This window comes from Lissotriton helveticus, chromosome 1_1 (assembly GCF_964261635.1).
Source record: "Lissotriton helveticus chromosome 1_1, aLisHel1.1, whole genome shotgun sequence".
Taxonomy (NCBI): Eukaryota; Metazoa; Chordata; class Amphibia; order Caudata; family Salamandridae; genus Lissotriton; species Lissotriton helveticus.
In genome coordinates, this window is record NC_136057.1 from 1,389,212,174 (window position 1) to 1,389,236,362 (window position 24,189).

Genomic DNA, 24,189 nt, shown 5'->3' on the forward strand with positions numbered 1-24,189 from the left:
CTCACATATAATATAAGGCACCCTGCCTTAGGGCTGTAAGGCCTGCTGTAGGGCTAACTTACAAAAACTACATGCAGTGTTAGGGGACATTGTACACAGGGATGTGTGTCATATTGTGTTTTCACTTTTGTCTGCATCAAAGCACGCAGCCTGCATTGGCTGTCTTGCATGTGTTTGGTGAGGGGTCTCTTAGGGTGGCACAATTTGTGCTACAGCCCTAGGTGACCTTTTTAGGCCTCTCAGGCCATATGTGCCAGGGTACCATTTACTAGGGACTTACAGAGGTTGCTAAAGGTATTGCCAATTGGGGGGAACAATTGTACAGTTTTGGAAAGAGGTCTGGCACTGGTGACCTGGTTAGCAGGGATGCAGTGGCCCAGTGCACTTCCAGTCAACACCAACCAAATACAAGGCAAAAAGTGGGGGGGACCATGTCAAAAAGGGGCACTTTCCTTCAGCTTCCATGAGGCAAAGGCAGTGTATCGGAGTCCGATGGGACACTCAAAGGTTAGCTAGAACATCACACAGTCTGGTTCAAGGGTGAAGCAGTGACAGCTCGGAGTTGGAGAGAATAATGGGTTGCACTTCATTGTCTGGCGTCGACAAAGATTGTCCATGATGTGGTGTGTGCTGGCGACAGGATCGGTGTTGGCACTAAAGCTGGAACAGAGCCAGTGGAGGGTCCCACTGGCACGGAGGGCAGACCCGCCGGCAGAGCTCCAGATGGAGGTACATGCGATTTCTTAGCGATGACAGGAGTGCCAGAGGGAGCCGGTAACAAACCAAATAGATGCACCATGGCTTCATGAAAATGCTGGGTTTGCTGTGGCATCACCAATGTACCAAGGAAATAAGACTGCCACGGAACACGAGTAGGAATCATTTCTGAAGAGGAATGGCTTTTGGAGCAAGACCAAGAACGTTAACACCCTCACGCCTTCTCTGGAGTTTGAGAGTGGGGGAAAGTAGAAGAGTCCCACTTGGACTTTCTATGTTTCTTCTTTGACTTATCCAAAAACTTCACATGTGACAATGACTGGCTACAGGAATGGCCTTGGGAGCAGTACTGGGCCCAGGACCTTCAACCTCAGCCAGTTATGGCGCGGAGTTTTCTGGTGTTTGAAATTTTAGAGTTTGGTTTCGTGTTCCCATATGGTCTAAGGGTTCATCAAAAAACAGTTGTTGTAGGCCTTCGAGTAGTGTTCTAGCCCTGGGCTCCACAGGCAAACCCATTGGTGATGTGTCACAGATATTTGCTATGGGGTGACATTTTCCCTAGCACACTGGTGTTTAGAATTTTTTGTAAGGGGAAACTGTCTCAAAGGGACAAGTGGTTGTTCTGGATCTGGGTCTAGTGGTTTGTAAATAAATGAAGTGATGTCATCAGGTATGGGTGGCGCTTAAATACAGCTCTGCATGTCCCTTCCGGAACAGACTGACGCCTGTGCGGAGCCACACAATGCCACCTACTAAGGGGTTCTGCAGAAGATTTTCCAGATCCAGTCTGACGCCTGGCAGCTATTCAAAAGGTGCAGAATCTGCAGTTTGAATTATCTATCAGAAAGTAACTATTAAGCAAATGTTGAAAACTTGAATTACAGAAAAATAAATTTTTTACACCATCATCATGGTTCCCTATAGACACCTTCATCTGTCCGTTGTTGAAAACCTTTTTTGCACAATATAACACAGAGCAGGGTTTGGGTCTGTTCCTGATTGCTGTTGGCTTACTTGGTTTAGCAAATCAGATATTTTTTGCTGTCAGTTACCTGCCTTTAGAGTCGAGTTAGCCTGGCTGATAAGGGGTGAAACCCCAAAACCAGTCCTAGGATGAATATTTCCAGTCCAGGGAAGACCTGGCCTGGCAGTTCGGGCTGGACTGTTCCCACAGGGAGCAGGGTCAAGACTGATATGCACATGGCTGGGTTCAAACTAGAATGGCATTGGGAGCAAAACAACAATGGATTTAGGCCCGGATCTCTGTAATAGGGTGAATGCATGACATTGTTCTGCATTCTGTTAATTCATTTTTAGGTCTCGCTACCAATGCAGCGCATGCGCTGCTCGCGTAGCAAGACTTATTGTCGCCGGGTAGCTCGCGGAGTGGGACAGGAGAGGTGCACAAGCTTACCAAACCCATTGCAGACAATGGCTGTGACCGCGCGCTTTAGGAGACATGGGCTGTGAATGCGCCCGTCTCCACTCACGCTCCGCCACGCTTTCACTTTCGGGAAAGCGCCTGGACAGCTCATGTGCACGCTAAAGCAAGAATGCCTCCCCGTAATCGTGCGTGCTGTGAACGCGCCAGTCTCCTCTCGCGCTCCGCCATGCTTTCATTTCGCGAGGGCGCCTGGACCGCCCATGTGCACACTAAAGCAAGAATGCCTCCCCGTAATCGTGCGTGCCACACACAAGTGTAGACTCGGGCCGGTACTCGGGCCATCGTACACCCGATACCAGCAGCCATGACCATTGAGCCCTGAAGACGGGGACTGCCCCCAGGGAGCCCACTGAGACCACACGCTGGCACTGCGGCAGAGAGCGGGCAATGTACGGCCCGGCGCCGTGATCCTGCCCGGAAGCTACAGATTCGGGATGCGGCCGGCAGAGGTTGGGGAAAACGCGCCGGATCACCCAGCAGCAGAAACTGCAGCGTAAGCCTTGTTTAGGAAAAGCGGGAAATGCCATTTGTGTCACATGTAGAATAGCCTGTTACTTATGTACTGCACCTATAAATGTGCTGCAGACTACAATCCGCGAAGGACTTAAATTTACCTCTCTCGAGTTTGTTTACCGTATACTTGCTTTGAGAGTTCGGCTGGTGGACGCCGTGGCTGATCAAGAAGCCAAGCATCCTTGTACCTTCCTTAGAAAAACGTACTTATAGATTGGCCTGAACACTCACCCACATAGTGCTTTGGTGGCTCATCTTGTTTGTTTCTCTTTACTGGTGCCTACAATACTTTGCTGTACTGGGACCGTGTTTTGAATTGTGGTCGCTTTCTAGGTTTGTTTTTAGTGCCAATATTGTAAAGGTTATTAGAAACACTTAAAGGGCAACTTGTTTCCGCAAACTGTGAGCACTAATTTTTCTTTGGTCCACTGTATTGTGGCTTTCTGATTGGGCTTCAATGCTGAGCCATGTGTACATCCTACTTTCAGAAGTCGCCTTTATCATTCCTTGCAGCTCATTTACATAATGCATAGTTAATCTCCAGTGAGGCCAGACAGACTCTACTGCCCCCCCTACTGCTGCTGCTAATACCTTTTTAGTGTGTGCACTGGGGGGAGCTGGGGGGGCCAAGGTGGAGTATGGAGCTCCTCCAAGATGTTCACAACAATCTGTGATTGCAGCTTCTTATACTCATTTCTTGAGCTAAGCACTCTTGTGAAAGAAGCAAGTGAGCACTTTAGACATTCCGAAACGGGATTACTCAACAACTGGAAAGTAATTTCTACTCTTGCTCATGACCACACAAGTTTTTTCCCCTCTGCACAGTGGGATGCCTTGCAATGCAGACTAAATTAAGTGATTTCTATTGCTCATAGCTTTGCTTTAGGCAACTACGAATAGCCAGTCCAATTTGTCGGACTTAAACACCACCACTATTTTCGTATAATTTCTGCTGCTCATACTACACCAACCGGACAGGGTTGGAGCCTCCTTCTTTTCTACTGAAATGCTTGTTCACTACCTTTTACTGGTGTAGCTGTTTGTGTGCGAATCTTTGAGGCATTGCGATTCTCTCTCTACACAGTAATCAAATGTCTATAAGCACAGTAACTTTTCTCTGAGGCTCCAAATTAATTCACTTTTGAACATTACCGACATTCGTTCTCCTATTTTGCTAGGTCTAAACCCGAGGTGTTCTGCTTCAATGCAGTGTGCTGTTTACCCTTGCACCACTGTACACAATGATGTGGTGAGGATCTCATTCACGTCTAATAATTTTTGTATGATGACTCCATACTCCAGTCACTTTCTACCAGTTATTCATATGGATTGGTTTTAATGATGGCTCGCTGACCCTGTTGCTGGACAATAGAACTATAGCCTATGTGTAACACAGTTGTGATGTTGGTTGGTACTTTTCATAGCAATACAATCATTACTCCTCCTGCATATCCACTCTGGGTATCGTGTCTTGAACTTCCCCAAAGGAAGATGCTAAAGGATCAGAAACCTGGCAAAAAGAGAACCAAACAAGAACCACCTATTCCAGACTCTCCCATCAAAGGGAAATTGCACTCGGACACTAATATGGAGATAATGCATCCAAATATTGAGCGCCCTACATGACCTTACTCAAAGCACGAAATCTATCTATCTATCGCCCTCCCTCTATCTATCTATCGCCCTCCCTCTATCTATCTATCTCCCTCCCTCTATCCATCGCCCTCACTCACTCTATCTATCGCATCACTACAGCATCACTCAGTACCACCACAGCATCACTCAAGGGCACCACAACATCACTATGCGCTACCACAGCATCACTGAACGCCACAGCATCACTCGTCGCCACAACAAAATCACTCAGCGCCACCACAGCATCAATCTGTGCAACCATTCAACAACAACTGGTTCAAATATGTTCTCTCAATGTTTCAAGCTTTATTACAAATGTCACTAAAAGATGTTAATATTTCACTTCTGTTCTTGGATTTTCGTCACAATAAAATACACTGAACATAATCTTCACAAAAGTTATTTACAAAAGTTTACGCTATTGCCATTATAAATTACAATAGCTTTTATTTAAGTATTAATTATTTTAAAAAAATAAAAGCCATTGTTATTTGTAATATCAATACATCTAAGTCACATAAATAAAACACATATTACATTACAAATGCTATAGGTGTCACATTTGTGAAAGTTAAAACTATTGGCATTGTAAATGACAAAGCCATTAATTTCGCTATTTTCAAAACCAACACATAAATAAAAAATGTTTCATTTACAACACCAGTAGCTCCAACTTTCCTAATGCGACACCTACTACATTGCAAATGCTTGTTCTTTTTGCATTTGTCACCCAGAGTGGGACGGGTATGCTCAGACTTGGATCCCGTGCTCTCCATGCCACTGGAGTAAAGCTAGCCTGGCTGATGAGGGGTGAAACCCTGAAACCGGTCCTAGGATGCTTGTTTCCAGTTCAGGGAGGAACTGGCCTGGCAGTTCCGGCTGGACTGTTCCCACAGGGAGCAGGGTTAAGGCTGATTTGCATATGGCTGGGTTCAAACTGGAATGGCATGGGGAGCAAAAAAACAGATGGATTTAGGCCCAGCTCTCTGTACTGGGGTGAATGTATGACTTTGTTCTGCATTCTGTCCATCAATTGTTCTTTTTGCTTTTGTCACCTATCTGTATGGCCCGTCCGATTGAGCATACTTTTCTTACCAATTGTATTTGGTTTAAATTATTTTTCTTTCAAAAATAATGTCAAGGGTCTTTTCACTCTGCTTTTATTGTGTTCTTTTGCTGTTTGCAGGGGGGGGGGTCAGTGAGGGCAGAGCTCCAACACAGAAAACACAAGTTGAGAGCAGCACTATAACTGTAATTGCATTATGTGTGTTTATTTTGCCTTCGGTTTAAATAGTTGCTCTTTACCAGCTGCCACCACAGTGTTTTATGTAATGTTTTCGGGCTTCTGACTGTTTAAAAACATTGTTTTTGCACTAGGATTGCAACTGAAACCTCCGAGAGGCGACCTCTGCCATGAAAAGGTTTGTCGCAAGCAGTACTGTAACCTAATTTGTTATGTGCTTTATTCTCTCTAATAAGTTGCAGTTCAGGAGCTACCGCCATGGTATTTTATGCAACCTTTTTTGTCTTACAACGTTTAAAAGTATTAATTTTCCAATAAGAAGCACTTATAAACGTATATTTGTTTTGTTACTGATGGTTTTAAATCATTTCAATGTTACCCTGAATGGAACTGCAAATGTGTGTGACTGCTTTCTTGTTGTGATTACAGGGTAACTACTTTATTTTTGGTACATGCAAACCACACCTTCGCCTCCCTTGTAAACTGCAAGCTTTATTTTTAACAACATACGCAGCAGCATGGGTACGTGACTTCTTATATCTGGCTTTTCTTTTGAGTTTAATTTTAGGACACCTCAATCAGTTCTTGTTAATATGTCTTTGTTGTCTGCTATTTAACAAGCTGTGCTTTGACATCTGTGTGTGGATGTCCTTTATCACTCTGAATGAAGAAAGCACTGCCTTTTACCTTTGAAGTTGGAAAATCTTTGTTTATGCCAACTTACAACAACTCTGTATTATTGGCGGCCTCCATTGTCTTGAACCTTTCACATTCTGAGCTTTAAAATTGTAATATCGCCAGATACACACATCTCCGTCCATTAAAGTAAAATGTTGCCAGTGACACTGCTAAATTGTACAGTTAAGTCACCACAGAAGCAAAACACCAAATATCACCAAAGACCATGTTTCTTGAATGGTGTTGTAGCAGCTAACGGTTGAATATATCAGCTTGGATTTAATTTACAACTGTTAAAAGGTAATGGGAAGAATGCTTGCAATTTGTGTAACCACTAGCAATAGCTCTTTTTCTGTGTGTGTGTGTGTGAGAGAGAGAGAGAGAGAGATGTACTGGCAAGGGTATGCCCAGACATGAGTCCCAAGCTCACTGTCTCAATGGATCCAAGTTACACCACAATGATGAGGTTCAATCAGCGAAAAACTGGTCTTGGGTTGCTTGTGTTCCGGTTCAAGGGGGACCTGGCCTGGCAATTAGGGCTGGACTGTTCCGACTGCAGCAGAGTCAAGACTGGTTTGCATATGAAGATTCCAAACTGACGTGGTTCAGTGGGCAAAAGAACGATGGGTTGGAATGCTACCCTGAGCAATTGTCAGTGGTTAGACTTATAGCAAACATTTCTCCCATCACCTTTTGGGTGTTTGATGTATCGCCCTAAGTAGCAAGGGTATGTCCAGACAAGTACCCCATGCTCACTGTACCAGTGGAACCAAGCTACACCCAACTTATGAGCCCCAACTAGGCTGAATCAGGTCTTAGGCTGAATGTACTCTGGTTCAGGAAGGACCCAGCCTGGCAGTTCGGGCTGGACTGTTCCTATTGGGGCAGTGTCAAAACTGATTGGCACAAGGCAGAGTCCAAACGGAGGTGGCATTGTCGGCAAAAGAACAATGGGCTTGAATGCTATTCAATCGATTGACAGTGGTTAGACTTATTGTAAGCATTCCACCCATCACATTTTGTGTAGTTAACTATGTTCCACAGCCAAATGTGAATAGATCCTCAAATGCTCTATGACAAATAGTCTAAGCAAAGGAACCGATTTATAGCTGGGAAGATGCACTGTTATTTTGGGGATTAGGTGCACTTTGGCAAGGTACCAGAAACGGTTTCCACTGTTTCCTTAAATATGTACATCAACCTTTCCTCACAATACTGCACCTGAAATTAGGAACATGACAATTGTGAGGATTTCTGTGTAATATATGGTTTGGTTGTGTGACCTTACCATGAAATCCACTCACAAAAAATGTCTTGGGGCCAGTCAGGCTTGTTTGCAAAACCTTTAGCCCAACTCCGGGAAGCTGTGGCCTCAAGCAGCAAGGCTTCAAGAAAAGAAATAGTGTAAAGCATTTAGGAGCAACAAACAATGAAATAAGAGAGTCACACAACACAAAAGAAATCCAACACCAAATTATAGAAATAGATGATATTTTTATGAATTTTTAAAGAGCAAAATCCACCAGAGGGTTCCGCAGATATAGATTTTTAAAGAAAATGTAAATCTCAGATCTTTTAGTCAAAACTGCAAACAATCGTTGGTAACTCTAAAGTTTGGAAACTTTTGAAAAGTGTGAAAGACTTGTGTTTGGCTACTCTGGCCTGACTAGGACAACCACAAATTCAGGGAGAAGGTCAGAGGGGCCACTAAGGAGTATTTGGACAGTTACCTGGTCACCAAAGCTTTCTCCAGTCCTGTTCTGAACGTTACACCACAACCGCCATATACTTTAATGGAGTGATCATGATGCAGGAGATGGAGGAGGCTCATTCTCTGGGTGCTGTGCGGTCGATGGGGGTGTCCTTGCGGTTAATCCTCGGTCAGGTTGGGCGACTTTGGCCACAGAGGTCGGGTTCCTCGAAGTCTACTTAGAGATAATAGAGTTCCAGCTGTTGGGCTACCGGTCTAGGGTCACAGAGGGTCCAGCTGTATCCTTTGGTGGAGGCTAGTGTCCCTCATGGTTAACAAATCTGGACTCAGATGACACTCATGGGTCTGACAGACTCTGATGCAACTTTTTGCCATAGAGGATCAGTCTCTTGGGGCGGTCAGCTCGATTCTACAGAGTGGCTACTGACTTACTGAGTTAGACCACTTTAGCTTTGACCCCAGTGCTATTTCCAGGGGGTCACCCGACTGATCACTGGAGTTACTTCTTTGGTCTGGGGCTTGGACGCGACTTTTCTTAAAGCCAAGAGCCACAGGTACAGTCCTCTCTTCACTAGCCCAGATACAGCAGATGCAGTCCAGCAGATGGTGCAGCCTCTCTTTGCCAGGTCCAGGACCCAGCAGGGGAGTCCTTCATTGGTCCTTTCTCCAAATCTGTAGTGATCTGAGGTTCAGGGTGCCATATTTATGCCCAGAAAGTAACCTGGAGAGATATTGCGTTCACTAGCCAATGGGTTACCAGGATCTATCCTGCCCTGTGATAACTTTTAGCTATGTTTGGCATCTAGCAATCCCAAGGTATACTATTCTGCCCACTCCCAAGTTGTCTGAACGCTTCCTTGGATGTTAGGAGCTTGGTAGCCCACCCTAGAGGTGTGGCTGGCTACCTGTGAGCTACACGCCCACAGGAAAACTGGTTTGGGCACTGGTCTCCCCTCTCGGTTCCAGCCGCCAGTCTGTCTACCAGAACAAATTGACAACCCCTCAAGAGTGTGATTGCCATTTGCCCACCAAAGGCAATTTCACCTTTGAATCTCGCCTTCCGGGCCAACACCCTTAGTGTCATCCTGCAAGGGAGAGGTAACACCTCCTTCTGTAGCAGGCTACCATTGTTTCTAAGCCTTGAGGTCATTCACACTCCTCCCCAGGAGGGCAGAAATCTGTCTGGTGGTCAGCAACCGTATGAGGCAACTGGACAAACTGGGCTACAGAGGGACAACTTACTAAAAGTTAACTTTCCTTAGAAGTGATATTAAATTTGACTTGGGCATCAAGTTGGGTTTCATAGCACGATTAATTTGAAAACTTGAAGTTCCCATTTTAGTAGTTCCATTCATAATTTAGCTTGGCTGAGGGGTCAGTCGGTAATCTGCTTTAGCTAATGGGGCTATTAACTTTTCTACAGCAAAATGACAATTTGGAAGTGTTGTTCTCAGGACAGATTAAAAGCATATGTCCTACTTAATAAGTAGGTTTAAATGGCCAAGTCAAACTAGCAACTTAAAACTGCTCTCCCAGGCTGCAGTGGAAGGCAGGGAGACATTTTGTACTTTGTCTGACACAGGATGGCACGACGAGTGCTGAAGCCCAGGAGAGGATACTCTGTCCTTCTGGGTACCCTTTGTACCATCTACAAGAGACTTATAAGTAAGTCAGCTTATGCCCATTGGAGGTAGACAATTCAAATATACTTTGTAAGGGGTCAGAACATTGGGATTGAGTTCTGGTTAGAAGGCCTTGGTGCGCTCTCATTCAAAGAACCAGTAGCATCAGTACAACACTTTGGGAGTGATCATGCAAAAAACAGCCATTTCCGTACACCCCTCCATGCTTCTGTAACCTGAATAAGTAATATCACATTTCTTGTTCCAAGTCAAGCACCCTGAAGCTTTTTTCAGCTAGATTCATTCTCCATATACTGCCCATTATAAAAAAAATAATATTGAGCTATCTGAAATGCACATTAGTTTTACCAGATTAAGACAGCTGTGGCAGTGCCAAAGTAAGGGGCTTTAGGGATGGCGTGTTTTTGGGTCTGGCACTATCCTGGTCTATTGATTTTATCAAAATAATATGTATAATATACTTATACAAACTTTCAGCCTGCCCTCTTCGGCCATTTGTTTGTTATTGCATCGTTCACATTTTTCTTCCGCCCACTACAGCATACTGCCTGGAGCAGTGAGTCAGTCCACTTCAGCCACTGGCTAACTTCAATGAGAGAAATGGCATTCTGGCCTGTCACACAGAGCACATCCGCATAGAAAGTAGTTCCCTTCAGCGTCATGAATTACTATGAAAAGTGAGCTTTTTGAGACTAAAACACATTTTTTATTTCAGTCACAGTTTATTTTAACTTTTCGATTGATGAGGATACAGCATCTTCCCCACCAACAGTTTTGCAAAAACCATGACAAAACAAACATTGGCCAAACCAAAAGGTTTGCAGCATATGCCAGACCTATTGGCTTTGCCAGCGTGTATTTCCTTATGCACTCGCCCACACAAAAACACAGAGGTTTAAAGATTCCAAGTCTTACCTGCTCTTGGCTGGGAGCGAAGGGCGTGTCCCCGGTGGGTGCAGCTGGCGGGGGAATACCCATTGGTGGTGCAGCTGGGTAGCTCACTGACTGCGTTCTCTGTGGGGGATCTCCAGAAGCTGAGGATGGATCACTTGCAAACTGTACACTCTAAAAAGGAAAAGTGAAAAAGGGTAGGAGTGAGAGCTTAGCTGCCAGTCTGCAAGTCTAGGTTTCTTGTACAGTATGTCCCTCATTTCGAGGTATCTCCCTCCAATCAAGGCATTCCACTCAGTCAACCAGGGATTCTCCATTTAAATGATCACTTGAAGAGCCAGCACTGGAAAACAGGAGAGACTTCAACCTGCTTTATTGGATCAGGCCACTCCAGACCCCAAGTTTCAAAAGACAGACGCGTTTCGGCTGTCCTTTATCAATCCAATAAGCACCCTTTTGTTTAACAAATAAATACAATATGACATCATAAACATAAAAGAAATTCCCCACGCAGTAAATTGCATTTCACATACATGTGAGAAATTAAAACAGTTAATAAATATAAGTATCTTAATGCATCAAATGCCAATATTATTCCTCTGAACGGCTTTGGGGGAAATTGCTACATTTAACAACCCCTTTAAGAGACATAAAATCTCAAAACGGCTAATTTACAACATGGGCCGCCGTTCCTTTAAATCACAAATTGCAACTATCAAAATTAATAAAAGCTGGGGATTTATAGTTACTTTTAAACATCTCATTGTAAACATAACAGCACATGGAACTTTTACAAGTACGGACATTTTTAGAGCATTTTAATAAATGTCATTCTCCTGATGCAAGTCAATAACATTACACAGCCTTCTAATATATATATATATATATATATATATATATATATATATATATATATATATATTAGCATATATACAAGCATTGGGAAACACAAATCGCTGTCATCCAACGCCAGCCCTACCCGCGTAGCTAATGTTTGTTTTTTCAAAATGGCCCTGTGGAAAATCTTGGGCCCGCCCTAAACTGGATTCATTAATTTGGGTATTTTCTGCTGTATGAGTGTCCCCCGACTCTTGGTGTGATATTGCAACTTCTTTAGACACTGTGTTGAGTAGGAACACTGGACCAGGGTCAGAGAGTACCGGGGTGCACAGACTGAACTGAGCGGGGTGTACTTGGAGCTACAACCCAGTTTTCCCAGATAGAGCCACCAATGTGCACAGGGGCAAGACAGTGGACCCTGGACTTTCCTTTGTGCATTGTATAAAGGTACAGCAGAGCCGGGTAGCTGCGCATTTCTGCAGTATGCACGTGTGTGGTGCACAATTGTTCAAAGATACGGTTGACATTCGTGCTGAAACCTGGTCTATAGAGCTTGTGTGCCTAAATATGACTTTCTCTCAATTTTACTGTTGTCAACACATGGGAATGGTGATCTGAGCTCTGCCAGGCTGAAGAAAGACTCACAAGGCCAGGACCAGCCTGGCCAGGCAGAGCAGCAATGTCATCCAGGGACTGGTAGTTTCACATCCACCCCTCCCAGGAATGGCAGCTCAGTGAGCCACTCAAGGGAGCTAGATTCCGGACACTAGCAGCCGTGGAAATGTCCAGATGAGCTGTGCATGGGGTCTGCTCCTGGGCCGCACTAGCGAAGCAATGTCTCGGCATGGTTGAGGGTGGACAGAGTCTGGGCAGAGGTACACGCAGTGCCAGATTAAACCCTGTGGCGGCCCCTAGGCAGTCGAAATTTCGGGGGCCCTCAAGCAAGTTATCTCCTAATACCCAATGCACCGGATTGCTTTACAAACTGCCAGCTGCCAGAAGATGAGCTTTTAAGAGAAAAACTGTTATGTGAATCTGATATCTCTGGTTTATGTACTATAAGTTGTTAATGGGTACATTACTTTAATAGAGTATTTTCTCTGTGGAGTTTTTAATGTAAAGTTTTCGTTTCTTTGAGTTGGTTCATTTTTTCTATCTTTTGGAAACAATATTTAAGAAAGATTGATTGTAAATATCTTTCAAGATCAAATCAATATTATTTTGATCTGTTGTTGCGGGGCCCGTAAAAGGAGTGGAGCCCATAGGCCGGTGCCTACTTTGCCTACTGGGAAACCCAAAACTGGTTACACAAACCAGAAGGTGCTTGTTATTTTGCCACGTTCACTCACCTCAATTCTTAAGACTGTGAATCAAGATTAGCCGGTCGAATGAAACATCAAACTTCAACGTGTTTGTATCTGAACTGGCTGCACACGTGCTGCTCAAGGAAAGGATGCCAAAGCAGTTCACGAAAGCTTTCCCGGAGCTTGGCTATGCTGTACCGGTGTCTCCAGATCCAGGGTCAAAGCACTAGAGTTGTTGTGACATCAAAGGCTGTTTGTTGGAGATTGGCACACGCATGCCCTCCTGCTGTCTTTGCTCCTGTCTTGGCCCACCTCTTGCCCATTCTCACACACTGTGCCTCTCTTTTATGTTTCATTCTCTCCTCAGATCTCTCTGACCCAGCCAGCTATTCTCCTTCACGGGGTGGTTCTTCCAAAGGGTAGCTTCCAGGCGCGGTTTGCCCCTGGCCCTGCTCAGGGCCCCGAGCTGACACTCCTGCGCCTGCTTTAGTCCTGCTGCACAGGTACTGATGGTCACCACTAGGTGGCACCATATCCTGGAGAGGCTTGCAAAGGTGGATAGGTGTAACAGAAGATTGTTTTTGTTTTGAATGTGATCAGAGCTTTAACCCCTTGCACGCTGATGACGGAACCGCTCCGTCATCAGCTCCGGTCGCGCTGTGCTGATGACGGAGCGGTTCCGTCATGGCCCGCTCGCCGCTCATGCACGGCGCGAATTCCGCGCCTGCGCTGAGCGTTCTATTGAGCGGGGCGGGCCATGACAGAACCGCTCCGTCACAAGCACAGCCCAACTGCGGCTGGTGACGGAGCGGTTCCGTCACCAGCATGCGGCGGCCGCCGCGCCCCCTTAGCACTGCGGCGGAATAGCCGCCGCAGTGAAGGGGTTAAATGGGCCAGTACTGCCCGGTACGGAGTATCTGCACTTTTTTATTTTGAGAGGGAGAATACCTGCACTTGTCAAATGAGACTTAAAACTTTAATTGGAGAGTACCGGCACTTCTCAAGTGCGACGAAATTCTTTTAATTGGAGAGTACCGGTAGTTCTCAGAAACAAGCAGGCACTCTGCTACAAAGTACCTGCACTTCTATTTTTCCATTTCAAGCACTGAATGTGATACCCGTGTACCAGACGGTGGCCTCACATGACACTGGTGAACAGGTCTCACTAAAGCTCCCTGGCAGACCTGTCTCTTTAAGGCGGATCACCTTTATATCAGACCGGTCCTGCTGGACCACTTTGCAGCAGCCACTGTACTACCTTGTCTGACACAACAGCACCTCTCTCTTTTGGCGATCAGTCACATCAGCCTGGATTGCAGCGAGAGAGAGGAGCAAGAAAGTTGAGGGAGAGGAGCAAGAAAGTTGAGGGAGAGGAGCAAGAAAGTTGAGGGAAAGGAGCAAGAAAGTTGAGAGAGAGGAGAAAGAAAGTTGAGAGAGAAGAGCAAGAAAGTTGAGAGAGAGGAGAAAGAAAGTTGAGAGAGAAGAGAAAGAAAGTTGAGAGAGAAGAGCAAGAAAGTTGAGAGAGAGGAGAAAGAAAGTTGAGAGACACATGAAAACAAACTTGAGAGGAGGGGCAGATAAAAGAGAAGGCAGAAATTAGAGAGCACATGAGAGATGTGAGCGAAAAAGAGAGCAAGTTGGAATAGCAGGGTGGAGGCAGAGAGAAACAAAAGCAGGAGAGGGTGGAAAGAAAAGGATAAAGGGGAGAAGATGCATTGAGGCAGAGCACGACAAAACAGAGAGGCGAGAAGGAGCAGTGGAAGGGACATGAGAGGGAAGTAAAGAATAAGTGAGTGCGGGAGATAAGCCGAGAGAGAGAGAGAGAGAGAGAGAGAGAGAGGGAGAGAGAGAGAGAGAGAGAGAGAGAGAAACTGTGAATGTCACTCCAGGGGGCTGACATCAGAGTGTGGCATTACAGAGGGAGCCCAACACCAGCCCGATAGACAAGCGACATCACCCCGGGACCTTCATAGCAGACTACGACCTCACTCCACAAACTTGTACTAGAACGGGGGTCCCTGCAGTCCCACGAGACAGGGTAAAACTTAAAAGGGATTGATATGTGGATACCTCAAACAGGAAATGTTCACAAACGTACAAAGGGGAAGTACTTTTGACATTTGTACATGCTTTCACCAATCTGCCACACTACTGATGAAAGTAACTGGTTGGTCAGTTTTGGTAATTTCAAAAATGTATTCAACACTCATTCTGCATTTAAAACTTTGCATTGCATGCAAAAAATAAACCTTTTTGTATCTTGTGCACGAACATGTAGGCACTGAATAGAATTAAAAGGCTTTCCTAGAACTAATGGACCTGGTACTGACAGCGGCGGTCAAACTTGTGCTGACCAACTGGAAAGACGCAAGCAAAACTACCTACCAAGGATGTATAAACTGGGTCACTCACCTCATAGGAGCGGACCAGTTGGCGCTGCAGTACTCCCCCTGGAAAGCGTCATCTAGGGGGCTGTGGGAAGCCCTGGACAGGGCCCTAGACCCTTACAAACCTCCATAGACGTCTGAACCTGAACTTGCTCCTGGGGAGACTCATAAATGAACTCACTAACCCAGAGTGTGATAATTCATATGACAGTCGATGTAACGGACACTAATTTTCTCAAACTATGTATGTATACCTCTCTAGGGGTCTAGCCTACCCCCCTTCTCTCTTCTTTTTCTAACTTTCTGTCCTTTCCTCCTTACATTTCTCTTTTCTATTAAAATCCAACCAGCAAGAGGGCAATCGCACTACAATGTACTAACGACCTATGCCAATTGTGACTTACCCTGCAACAATATTAATGATTGTATACAGAATATAAAAAAAAAATTAAAAAGGCTTTCCGGTTTCTGTTTGCAAATAAACACCTAATTATTTTTAGTTACCAAGTTTGTTTGTCCACAACGTTTAAAGTACGGGAAATGTTACTCACCTGTTTACCAACTGTTTGAGTGTGTTGTGTTATCAATGCACATGTTCCCATGCTGTGGACTATACGGGCATCTAGTGCTGGGTTTAGAATATTACAAGTAGTTTACTTCAATACAATGGGTTTCAGTTTTGAGCGGAATCGAGGTTACGTGGCCGGAATCCAATTACGATTATTGGATTTTTCCCCCATAGAAATCGGGTGGTGTGTGGTGTGTTTGTGTGGTGTGTGTGTGGTGTGTGTGTTTGTGTGTGTTTGTGTGTGGTGTGGGGTGGGGTGGGGTGGTGTGGTGTGGTGTGGTGTGGGGTGGGGTGGGGTGTGGTGTGGGTGTGTTAACGTATGAAGTGCTTATTGAAGCTACTTATCAATTCCTCCTTCCACATCGACAGGAGAGGCGGGTGGCATATGTAAATGTACAACTACAAGTGGAGGGTACCTGTTCCTATTGAAAGAGAAATATACAGAATAAAGTGTAAGTGGACAATCCAACAGTTGAGGGGAAGTTTTCCTTATTGGAAGTTTGAGCCCTTACAAACCCAAATGGGTGTCCTGCTTCATCATAGGGTTTAGCTCCTTGGGGGGCTGGCGCTGCAATGAACCGCGGGTCCCACAAGAGGGCTCTTTGTTGGAGATCTTCTCTTTAAGCCGTATGAGTGAGTGAGGGTCTGTGAACGTAGTGTAGAGTGTTAGGTGGAAGATGTGTGCCTTAAAACTAACTAAGGAGGATCATCAACAACATTTTTTAATCTGTGATCCCCTTGGCAGGGGTAAAACCAAGAATGCGGAAAAAATGTCGCAGGGGTATAATGAACTGTGACAATTCCGACATGTTAGATTTTCAAAAGGTCGACATGTTTCATACCTATGTGGTTCAGCAGGGAACTGTGCAGTTTCTTCAGGACCAAGTGAATTAAATGAGTAATCCCTACCCTACACCTGGACGAGTCTGTTTATATTGTTTGAAATAAAAAAGGAAAGAACCTGAAAAATCTCACAGGATATTTATAGGAAACTGTCCCTGCATATGAGGTCCCTAAATGAGATAACGATATCCAACCTACACAAAACCAGAAGAAATGTAGAGAAGTTTTCATAAATACAGTACGTATGAGTTATTTGCCAAAAAAAATCCTTTAAGAAATGCAGGTACGTTAAGGCAATCATATTATGTATTTGGAGCATGTTTAGAGCCAGTCATCACTCCATAATGAACAAATGAAAGCAGTAAAATATATAGCGTATCAGGCAGGTGCCATAATGATGGTAAACTGGCTTGTGTCGTCGACCCAAACAGATGCAGGTAAGTTGAGGCAGTCATTATGTATCAAACAATATACACAGACCAGCCCAGGTGTAGGGTAAGGAATACTCATATATTTCACTTGGTCCTGAAGAAACGCCACGGATCCCTCCTGAAACACATAGGCGTGAAACATGTCGACCTTTTGAAAATCTAACATGTCGGAATTGTCACGGTTCATTATACCCCAGCGACATTTTTTCGCATTCTTGTTTTTAACCATGCCACGGGGATCACAGATTAAAATATTTTTGGATGATACTCGTTAGGTAGTTTTAAGGCACAAAACTTCCACCTAACACTTTACCCTACATTCACAGCCCCCCACTCACTCATACGGCTTAAAGAGAAGATCTCTGCCAAACAGCCCTATTGCGGGGCCCGTGGGGCATTGCAGCACCGGCCCCACGAGGAGTTATCCCTCTGATGAAGCAGGACACCCATTTGGATGTGCGAGGACTCAATCTTGCAGTAAGGAAAACTTCCCCTCAGCTGTTTGATTGTCCACCTACAGTTTACACTATATATCTCTCTTTCAATAGAAACAGTTACCCGCCACCTGTAGCTATACATTGCTTAATGGGAGCATGGGTTCTGGACCGCTAACTTGCTCCTAGTCCTCTCCTTTTTTGATTGACAATATATAAATCTACACGTAAGTAACATTTGCCGCTTGCATCAAGTGTTGTAGTTCACATGCTGTGCACAAACATAACAGCAGTGCCCCATGCTTTAAGGCAGAGACAGGCGGAAAGCAGAAGTAGTTGTATCAATAATGTTTTTGAAACTCTTTCGCCCCCTTGGGCTTTCTTTTTTAGCATGAATGTCCACAGTTGACCATGTTGCACAATCAATGGTGGGGGCTGCCAAGGAAAGCTACACTCACATAGTTTTTAACATATGGCATACGCCTGCAAAACCTCCAAAAGTTCATCTGGCGATGCTGCCTTTTGAGATGAGTTTCACAGGCTGTGTGGGCGCAAAGGAAAGAAGGAGCTGCTTTGTTTTGTATAATGTCTCCGTTCTGTCAATTTAGTACTCCGTGCTCAGTTGACATCTAGTGAATGCAGTGCCCTTTCTGCTCTGCTTGCAGTCTTTTTGAAAGAATGCCAGAAGTCAACCTTGTCTTTGTGGGCTCAAATGAAAAGTTCTTCCACTCGTCGCCCTTGTAGTTATCTAATGCTGAGCAAACAAATGGATCAGTCTCTGAAATGCCTGTGCTCTTTCCAGGGCTGAGAAAGCTTGTGCTAACTGCTTTCAAGTAAATCAAGTTCTGCAGTGGTTGCAAAAGGGAGTTTTTGTCATTGGCGGTGAACCCTAACTGATTACGTTTTTTTTTTTTAAACTTTATTTTTGGTTATGCAAAAAAAAAAAACATTCCCCCCCAATTGTGGCATCGTACAGAACCGTTGCATACAGGACGACAACCTCATTAAGGCACATTAGGGACAAAAACATCGCTAATCATCAGTCAGGCCTTGGGCTTGTAAAGCAACCTTACAGTACAATCAGTACATGGCAACCGTGAGTTGAGGCAGCGGCCGAGCGCACAAAGACAATCCGGATCTAACCATCCCCAATACCCTCCCCCTTCCCGTCAGTTCCCAATCCCTCAGAGGTGAACAGTTCTGCGCTATTCCCCTCAGAGTCACTCACGGTCAAACCAGCAGTACACATCACTCTCCATGCCAACAGGTCTTCCTGCAATCTCTCGTCTCTACGCGTACATTGCATATGAGTCTCTTCCGCCAATGACCACTCCCGGACATCCCTCAGCCATGCAGAAATCCCAGGGGTCCTCCGCCCCATCCAGGTAATGGCTACCCTACGCCGTGCCAGAACCAACATAAGCTGTAATAGTTTATAGGGGACTTTCCTCTTCCTAGGCCGGGGAACCAGAGCTAGCAGACAGTGGAGCGGTGTCAAGGTTATGCTAAGGCCGGTAGCGGCGGCAATCCGTCCCACCACCTCCGTCCAAAAATCTCGCACCAGGGCACACTCCCAGGCCAAGTGGAGAAACCCCGCTCTCTCAGTACCGCACCTAGGGCAAGTGTCCTCCCTATCTGGCAAAATGCGCTGTAAAGAGACCGGTGTCAGGTAGGTGCGATGCATAAAATTAAAGTGTGTGAGCTTAAACCGTGCATTACAAGAGACCTTACGTGTGAGACCCCCTATACGCCTGTGCTGCCCGGCATCCAGTGTCTCCCCCAGATCTATCTCCCAGGCACTCCACGCAGGCTGGACAGGTGGCTCCGAGTCCTGACGGAGTGCGGAGTAAAGCAAGGAAATCAACCTGCGACCCCTACCACAGGTGAGGACGATGTTCAGAGTGTGAGAAGTCTTAGGCGCCTCTGGAAACTGGGGCCACAGCTCCTTTACCACCTCCTGCATACCGCGGTAATGTAAATATTGTCCTCCCCCTAGGCCAAAGGCCTCCGCAGCCTCCTCGTAGGAGACAAACTAGTCGCCCGGATACAGGTCCGCCAGAGAATCACAGCCTCCAGCCCTCCAATCCCAAAAAGACACGTGTTCCTCCATAGCTACAATAGGCGCCAAAATCCAAACTGGCAACTCCCTATGAAAGGGGGCCCGCCGTAGAACCCGCTCCACACATCTCTGCCAAAGTGCAGCCGCATGACGCACCACATAAGGTAGAGTCGCTTCCGCTCCCCTCCCCTTCATCATCGCCACCTGCAGTATCCGGCCGGTGGTTCTCCCGGCCAACAGTTGCATCTCCCACCCGTCCGTATCCGCGAACCACCTCGCTGCCGGCAACAAGTGTGCTGCGTAATAGTATAATTCAAACCTCAGAGCCTCCAGACCTCCTTCCTCTCAGCTCCGAACCAAGGTGTGTAACGCAACCCGGCTGCGTCGACCCGCCCAAAGCAGTGATGTCAATAAGGTGTTAAGGGTACGAAACATTTGCAGTGGAATAGGGCAGAGTGAATTCTGAAGGACATACAGTGTCCTAGGAAGCATCACCATCTTTGCGACAGCGAGCCGACCCATAAGGGAGAGCGGCAATGTATTCCAGAACGTCACCGAGCTCTGCAAGGACGTAAGTATCAGGCCGATGTTTCGATCCAGCCTCTGCGAGTCCGTCAGGGCCACCTGCATACCCAGATACCGAAAAGCCTCCTGTTCCCAGCGCAATCCAAGATTTGGAGCGCCCATCGCCGGGCCGTCCCCGTTACCCGCTAGAGGGAAAATCAAGGACTTGGTACGATTAATCCGCAAACCCGATGCCTCCCCAAAGCGGTTGAGGTGATGCAGCAGTACGGGCAGCGATTCATCCGGCGCCCTCAGATAAAAAAAGAGCATCATCCGCATACAAGGAGACCACACTACACGTGTCCCCCACCAGGATTCGCCATTGTGCCATCTTCGCGCGTATCCTGACAGCCAATGGCTCTATCGCCAGTGCAAAGAGGAGCAGCGAGAGGGGACACCCCTGCCGCGTCCCCCGACCGAGCCGCCATTCCGCAGAACGCCCCGCGCCCAACCTCACTCTGGCACAGGGAGCCGTATACAACAGGCGAACCCAGCGACAAAAATTGGGCCCCATGCCCACCGCTCTGAGGACCTCCAGGAGGTAACCCCAATCAACCCTGTCAAATGCTTTGGCAATATCAATAGATACGACAACCAATTTGTCCTCCCGATCGCGAACTTCATGTAGGATATGAGTCAGCCGTCGCAAATTCATGGCAGCATTGCGCCCTGGTATAAAACCGCACTGATCCGAATGTATCAAGTGCGTCATATGCGGCGCTAAGCGGTTCGCCAATAATTTAGTCAAAATCTTGACGTCCGTATTAATCATAGTAATGGGTCTGTATGCCGCCGGGTCGCATTTGTCGCCTCCTGGTTTCAAAATCATGCAGATCTCGCCCTGATTCATGGTGGGCGGTAGAACACCTCTCTCAAAAGCCTCGAGGAACACCTGCAACAAGCCTGGGGCAACAGTATCAGTTAAGGCCTGATAAAATTCCGGGGGAAAACCGTCCCTCCCCAGAGTCTTGGCCCTCGGGAGACCAGCCACGGCAACCCGCACCTCCCCCAACGTCATCGCTGCGTCTAAGTCTTCCGCCGCCTCCCGAGATAGGGTTTGCAGGGTTAAATCTTGCAAGTACGGCAGGTACGAGTCTGCGGAAACTGTAGGGTCGGCCGTATACACCGTCCGCAAATGGGACTGTAGGACCCGGAGTAAAGCCTCCTCAGAGTGCACCATTCGGCCCGCAGCATCGCGCAGTGCCACAATCCTCTCCGGGGCAAATTCCCTCCGTAAAATCCAGGCCAGCAGCCGACCCGCCTTATCACCCTCCCTATGAAGCCGCTGTCTGAATTGACCCAAATTATACTTATCGAGCCGATCCAGAATATCATGCACACCGGCTCGGGCCACCCGCTCCGCCTTCTGTTGCACCTCATCTGGGTCCCGCACTGTTTGCTGGAGCAACAAGGCATCCTCAGCATCCCGCAGTTCCCGGAGAAGCTGCTTTCTGACCCCATAAGTGAGGCCCATACACTGACCCCTTCAGGGCATCCCACTTAGTGGAGTAGGGCATGGACCCCCCCCTGCCAGTTCAACTCTAGGTAACTGTCAAGTGCACTCTGGACCGAGTCCCTCGCAATCGGGTCCCGCAAAAGATCCTCCGGCATCCGCCAGGTCCGAGGGCGGGCAGGCCGCCCCTCCCACGTCACCGTGCACGCCACAGGGGAGTGGTCAGACAAAAACTGAGCCTGATGTGTAATTGCCAACGCGATGGTAGCATCAATATTGGCAACCAGAATCCTGTCCAGCCTGCTTTGTGTGTTGTGTGTTGGGGAGAAACATGTATAAAGCTTCAGGGTCGGGTGTCGCTGGTGCCATAAATCCACCACCCCCAGGTTCCTCATCACCGCGCCTAGCTGCTTCCTCATGCGCGGCTTCGTGCCCTCTCGGGGGGGATGACGATCCAGCACAGGATCCAGTATGCAGTTAAAATCCCCCAACCAAAACAGAGGGGCCTCCAAATCCGGGACCACCACCTCCTGCAGTGCTAGGAAGAAACCAGGGTCATCCACGTTAGGGGCATAAGAATTCAAAATCGTGACGTCCCCCCCCATCCAGTTTCACCCTCAAAAGCAAATATCTACCCTGCACATCCGCCTCCATGTATTGAATAGCAAAGGGGACCCCGGGCGCCACCCAAATAAGTACCCCCCTAGCATAGGAGGAAAAGGAAGAGTGAAACAATTGGCCTCGCCACTTTCTCCCCAATTTACGGGCACCTTCGTCCTCCAAGTGGGTCTCCTGAAGGCATGCAATAGAGACACTGTGTCTGCGGAGGAATGAAAGGACCCTATGTCTCTTAGCACACGTGCCGAGCCCCCTCACATTCCACGTTAAAAACTTATAGCCCATGACCAATCGATGGGCCCCCCCCAGGGCCCCCTCATCGCATCCATCAAGCCTTCCAGTCCATGCCCGCACTGTAATACAACTGATGCCAATAACAAACCCCCCCAACAAACCCCCCCCAACAGCCCCACTTCCCCCCCTCCCACGAGCAATATTCCTGCAACAACCAAACATGCCGAAATGCCCTTCCCCCGCTGGTGCCAGGACGTACACAGCAACCCCATCTCTACAAGCCTAGAAAGCAAAAAAACCCTCCCCCAACTACCCCCCCATTCAACCCCCCACCCGACCGCCCAGCAGGACCCACCCTCAACTCCCCACCCCAGCGCTAGTACTACAGGAAGCAACACTCATCCTGACCAGAACTCCCACCTAGACACCCCAATCCCATCCCCGACTCCCATCACATTCCCACCCGCTCCCCCGAACCCCCTTACTGTCCAGCAAGTGTCCAGCTTCATAATCAGCGTCCAGAAGCGACGTGGAGCTCAACTCCACCCTGCGATAGTCAGCCTGGGTCGAGCCCAGTCGCCCCGGCCGTCTTCGGGATTGTTGCACCCGTCGGGGTGACCTCCTCCTCAGTTGACAGCAGTGTGTCAGGCACCAGGATTTGTCCCGGGGAAGCAGGTTGAGACGCACCCTGGGGCAAGGTCGACTCCGGCAAATCCATGCGAAGGGAACCATCTTCTCCCACTGTGACCCGATCGCTCTCCACGCTGCCATCCGTGCGGGATCCTTGGCGCCTTCTCCGGCTACGCCGTCTCCGTGGTCTGGTCCCCCACTTGCTCCGGTCTCTTGCACGTTCCCCGGGGGGCAGGTCATCTCCTCGAATCTCCAGCCACTCCCACATTTCCGCAGGATTTTCAAAGAAGTGGGCTCCTCCTTGAGAGAGGACCTTGAGCTTTGCCGGGTAGAGCAGCATGTATTGGAGCTTCATCTCCCGAAGCTTTTGTTTGACTGCCAGGAAGGACTTGCGCTGTTCCTGGACCAGCTGCGTATAGTCCGGATAAATGGAGATCTTCAAATTCTCGAATGTGAGGTCCTTAGACTCCCGTGCAGCTTTTAGGATGCAATCCCTATCTCGGTAGTTTAGGATCTTGGCTATGAGAGCTCTCGGAGGGGTACCAGGCTTAGGAGGAGGAATCAACGCCCTGTGCGCCCTCTCGATCACAAAAACGTCCGACAGGCCTGTAGGACAGAGCACCATACGAATCCAATGTTCCAGAAAGCGTTCCGGGTTACCCGCCTCTGCTCATTCCGGGACTCCCGCACCCGTAGGTTACTGCGATGCGCTCTCCCTTCTGCGTCTTCGGCTCTCCATTCTAGAGCCTCCGCCGTGGCCGACAACTGTGAGACCGTCTTCTTGAGGGATGCAACCTCCCCCTGCAGCTGGGCGATATTACCTTCCGCATCCGTGACTTTGTCGGCCACATTGCGCAGGTCAGTCCGCAGGAGGTTCACGTCAATGGAGACCGTTTCTATCTGCAGCTCCAGCGCCGAGTGCGACCCCTGTATGGCCTTCAACAATTCCGCGCGCGACGGCTCCCCCGGGTCCGGAACCCCCTCCTCCTGTCCGGACTGGCGCGTGAGCCTCTGCGATGGAAGTCTCTGCGTAGTATATTGGGTAATAGTATTGGGCTGAAAGGCCCGAGGCGTTTTATCTTTCCGCATCATGGGGCGCGACAGAGGCACCGCAGGGGTCCACCTCCCCCACTACTCCAGCACAACAGCGCGTCCAGGTGCCACTCCCAAGCCCGGTACCGGCCCGTTCAGTAGCCAGCTGCAAGACTCGGGGACCGTTCCTATAGCTGCCTCCCACGCAGAGCCGTGCCACCGATCACGTGGGGATAGAATGCCCAAACCGATCCCAACGAGCCATCCAGTCTGTAGCTCACAGGAACCAGTTCCAGGGATACCCACTCCAACCAGAG

General features: G+C 47.7%; 1 protein-coding gene across 3 annotated transcripts in view; it reads right to left on the reverse strand.

The window, feature by feature from the left end:
• TOM1 (target of myb1 membrane trafficking protein) overlaps nt 1–24,189 on the reverse strand; it is a 399,690-nt gene that overhangs the window by 195,072 nt on the left and 180,429 nt on the right. For all 3 annotated transcript variants that reach the window (XM_078684134.1, XM_078684131.1, XM_078684127.1), the window contains exon 6: nt 10,500–10,649. In XM_078684134.1, coding sequence (XP_078540260.1) covers nt 10,500–10,649 — 150 coding nt within the window. The remainder of the gene's footprint in view (nt 1–10,499; nt 10,650–24,189) is intronic.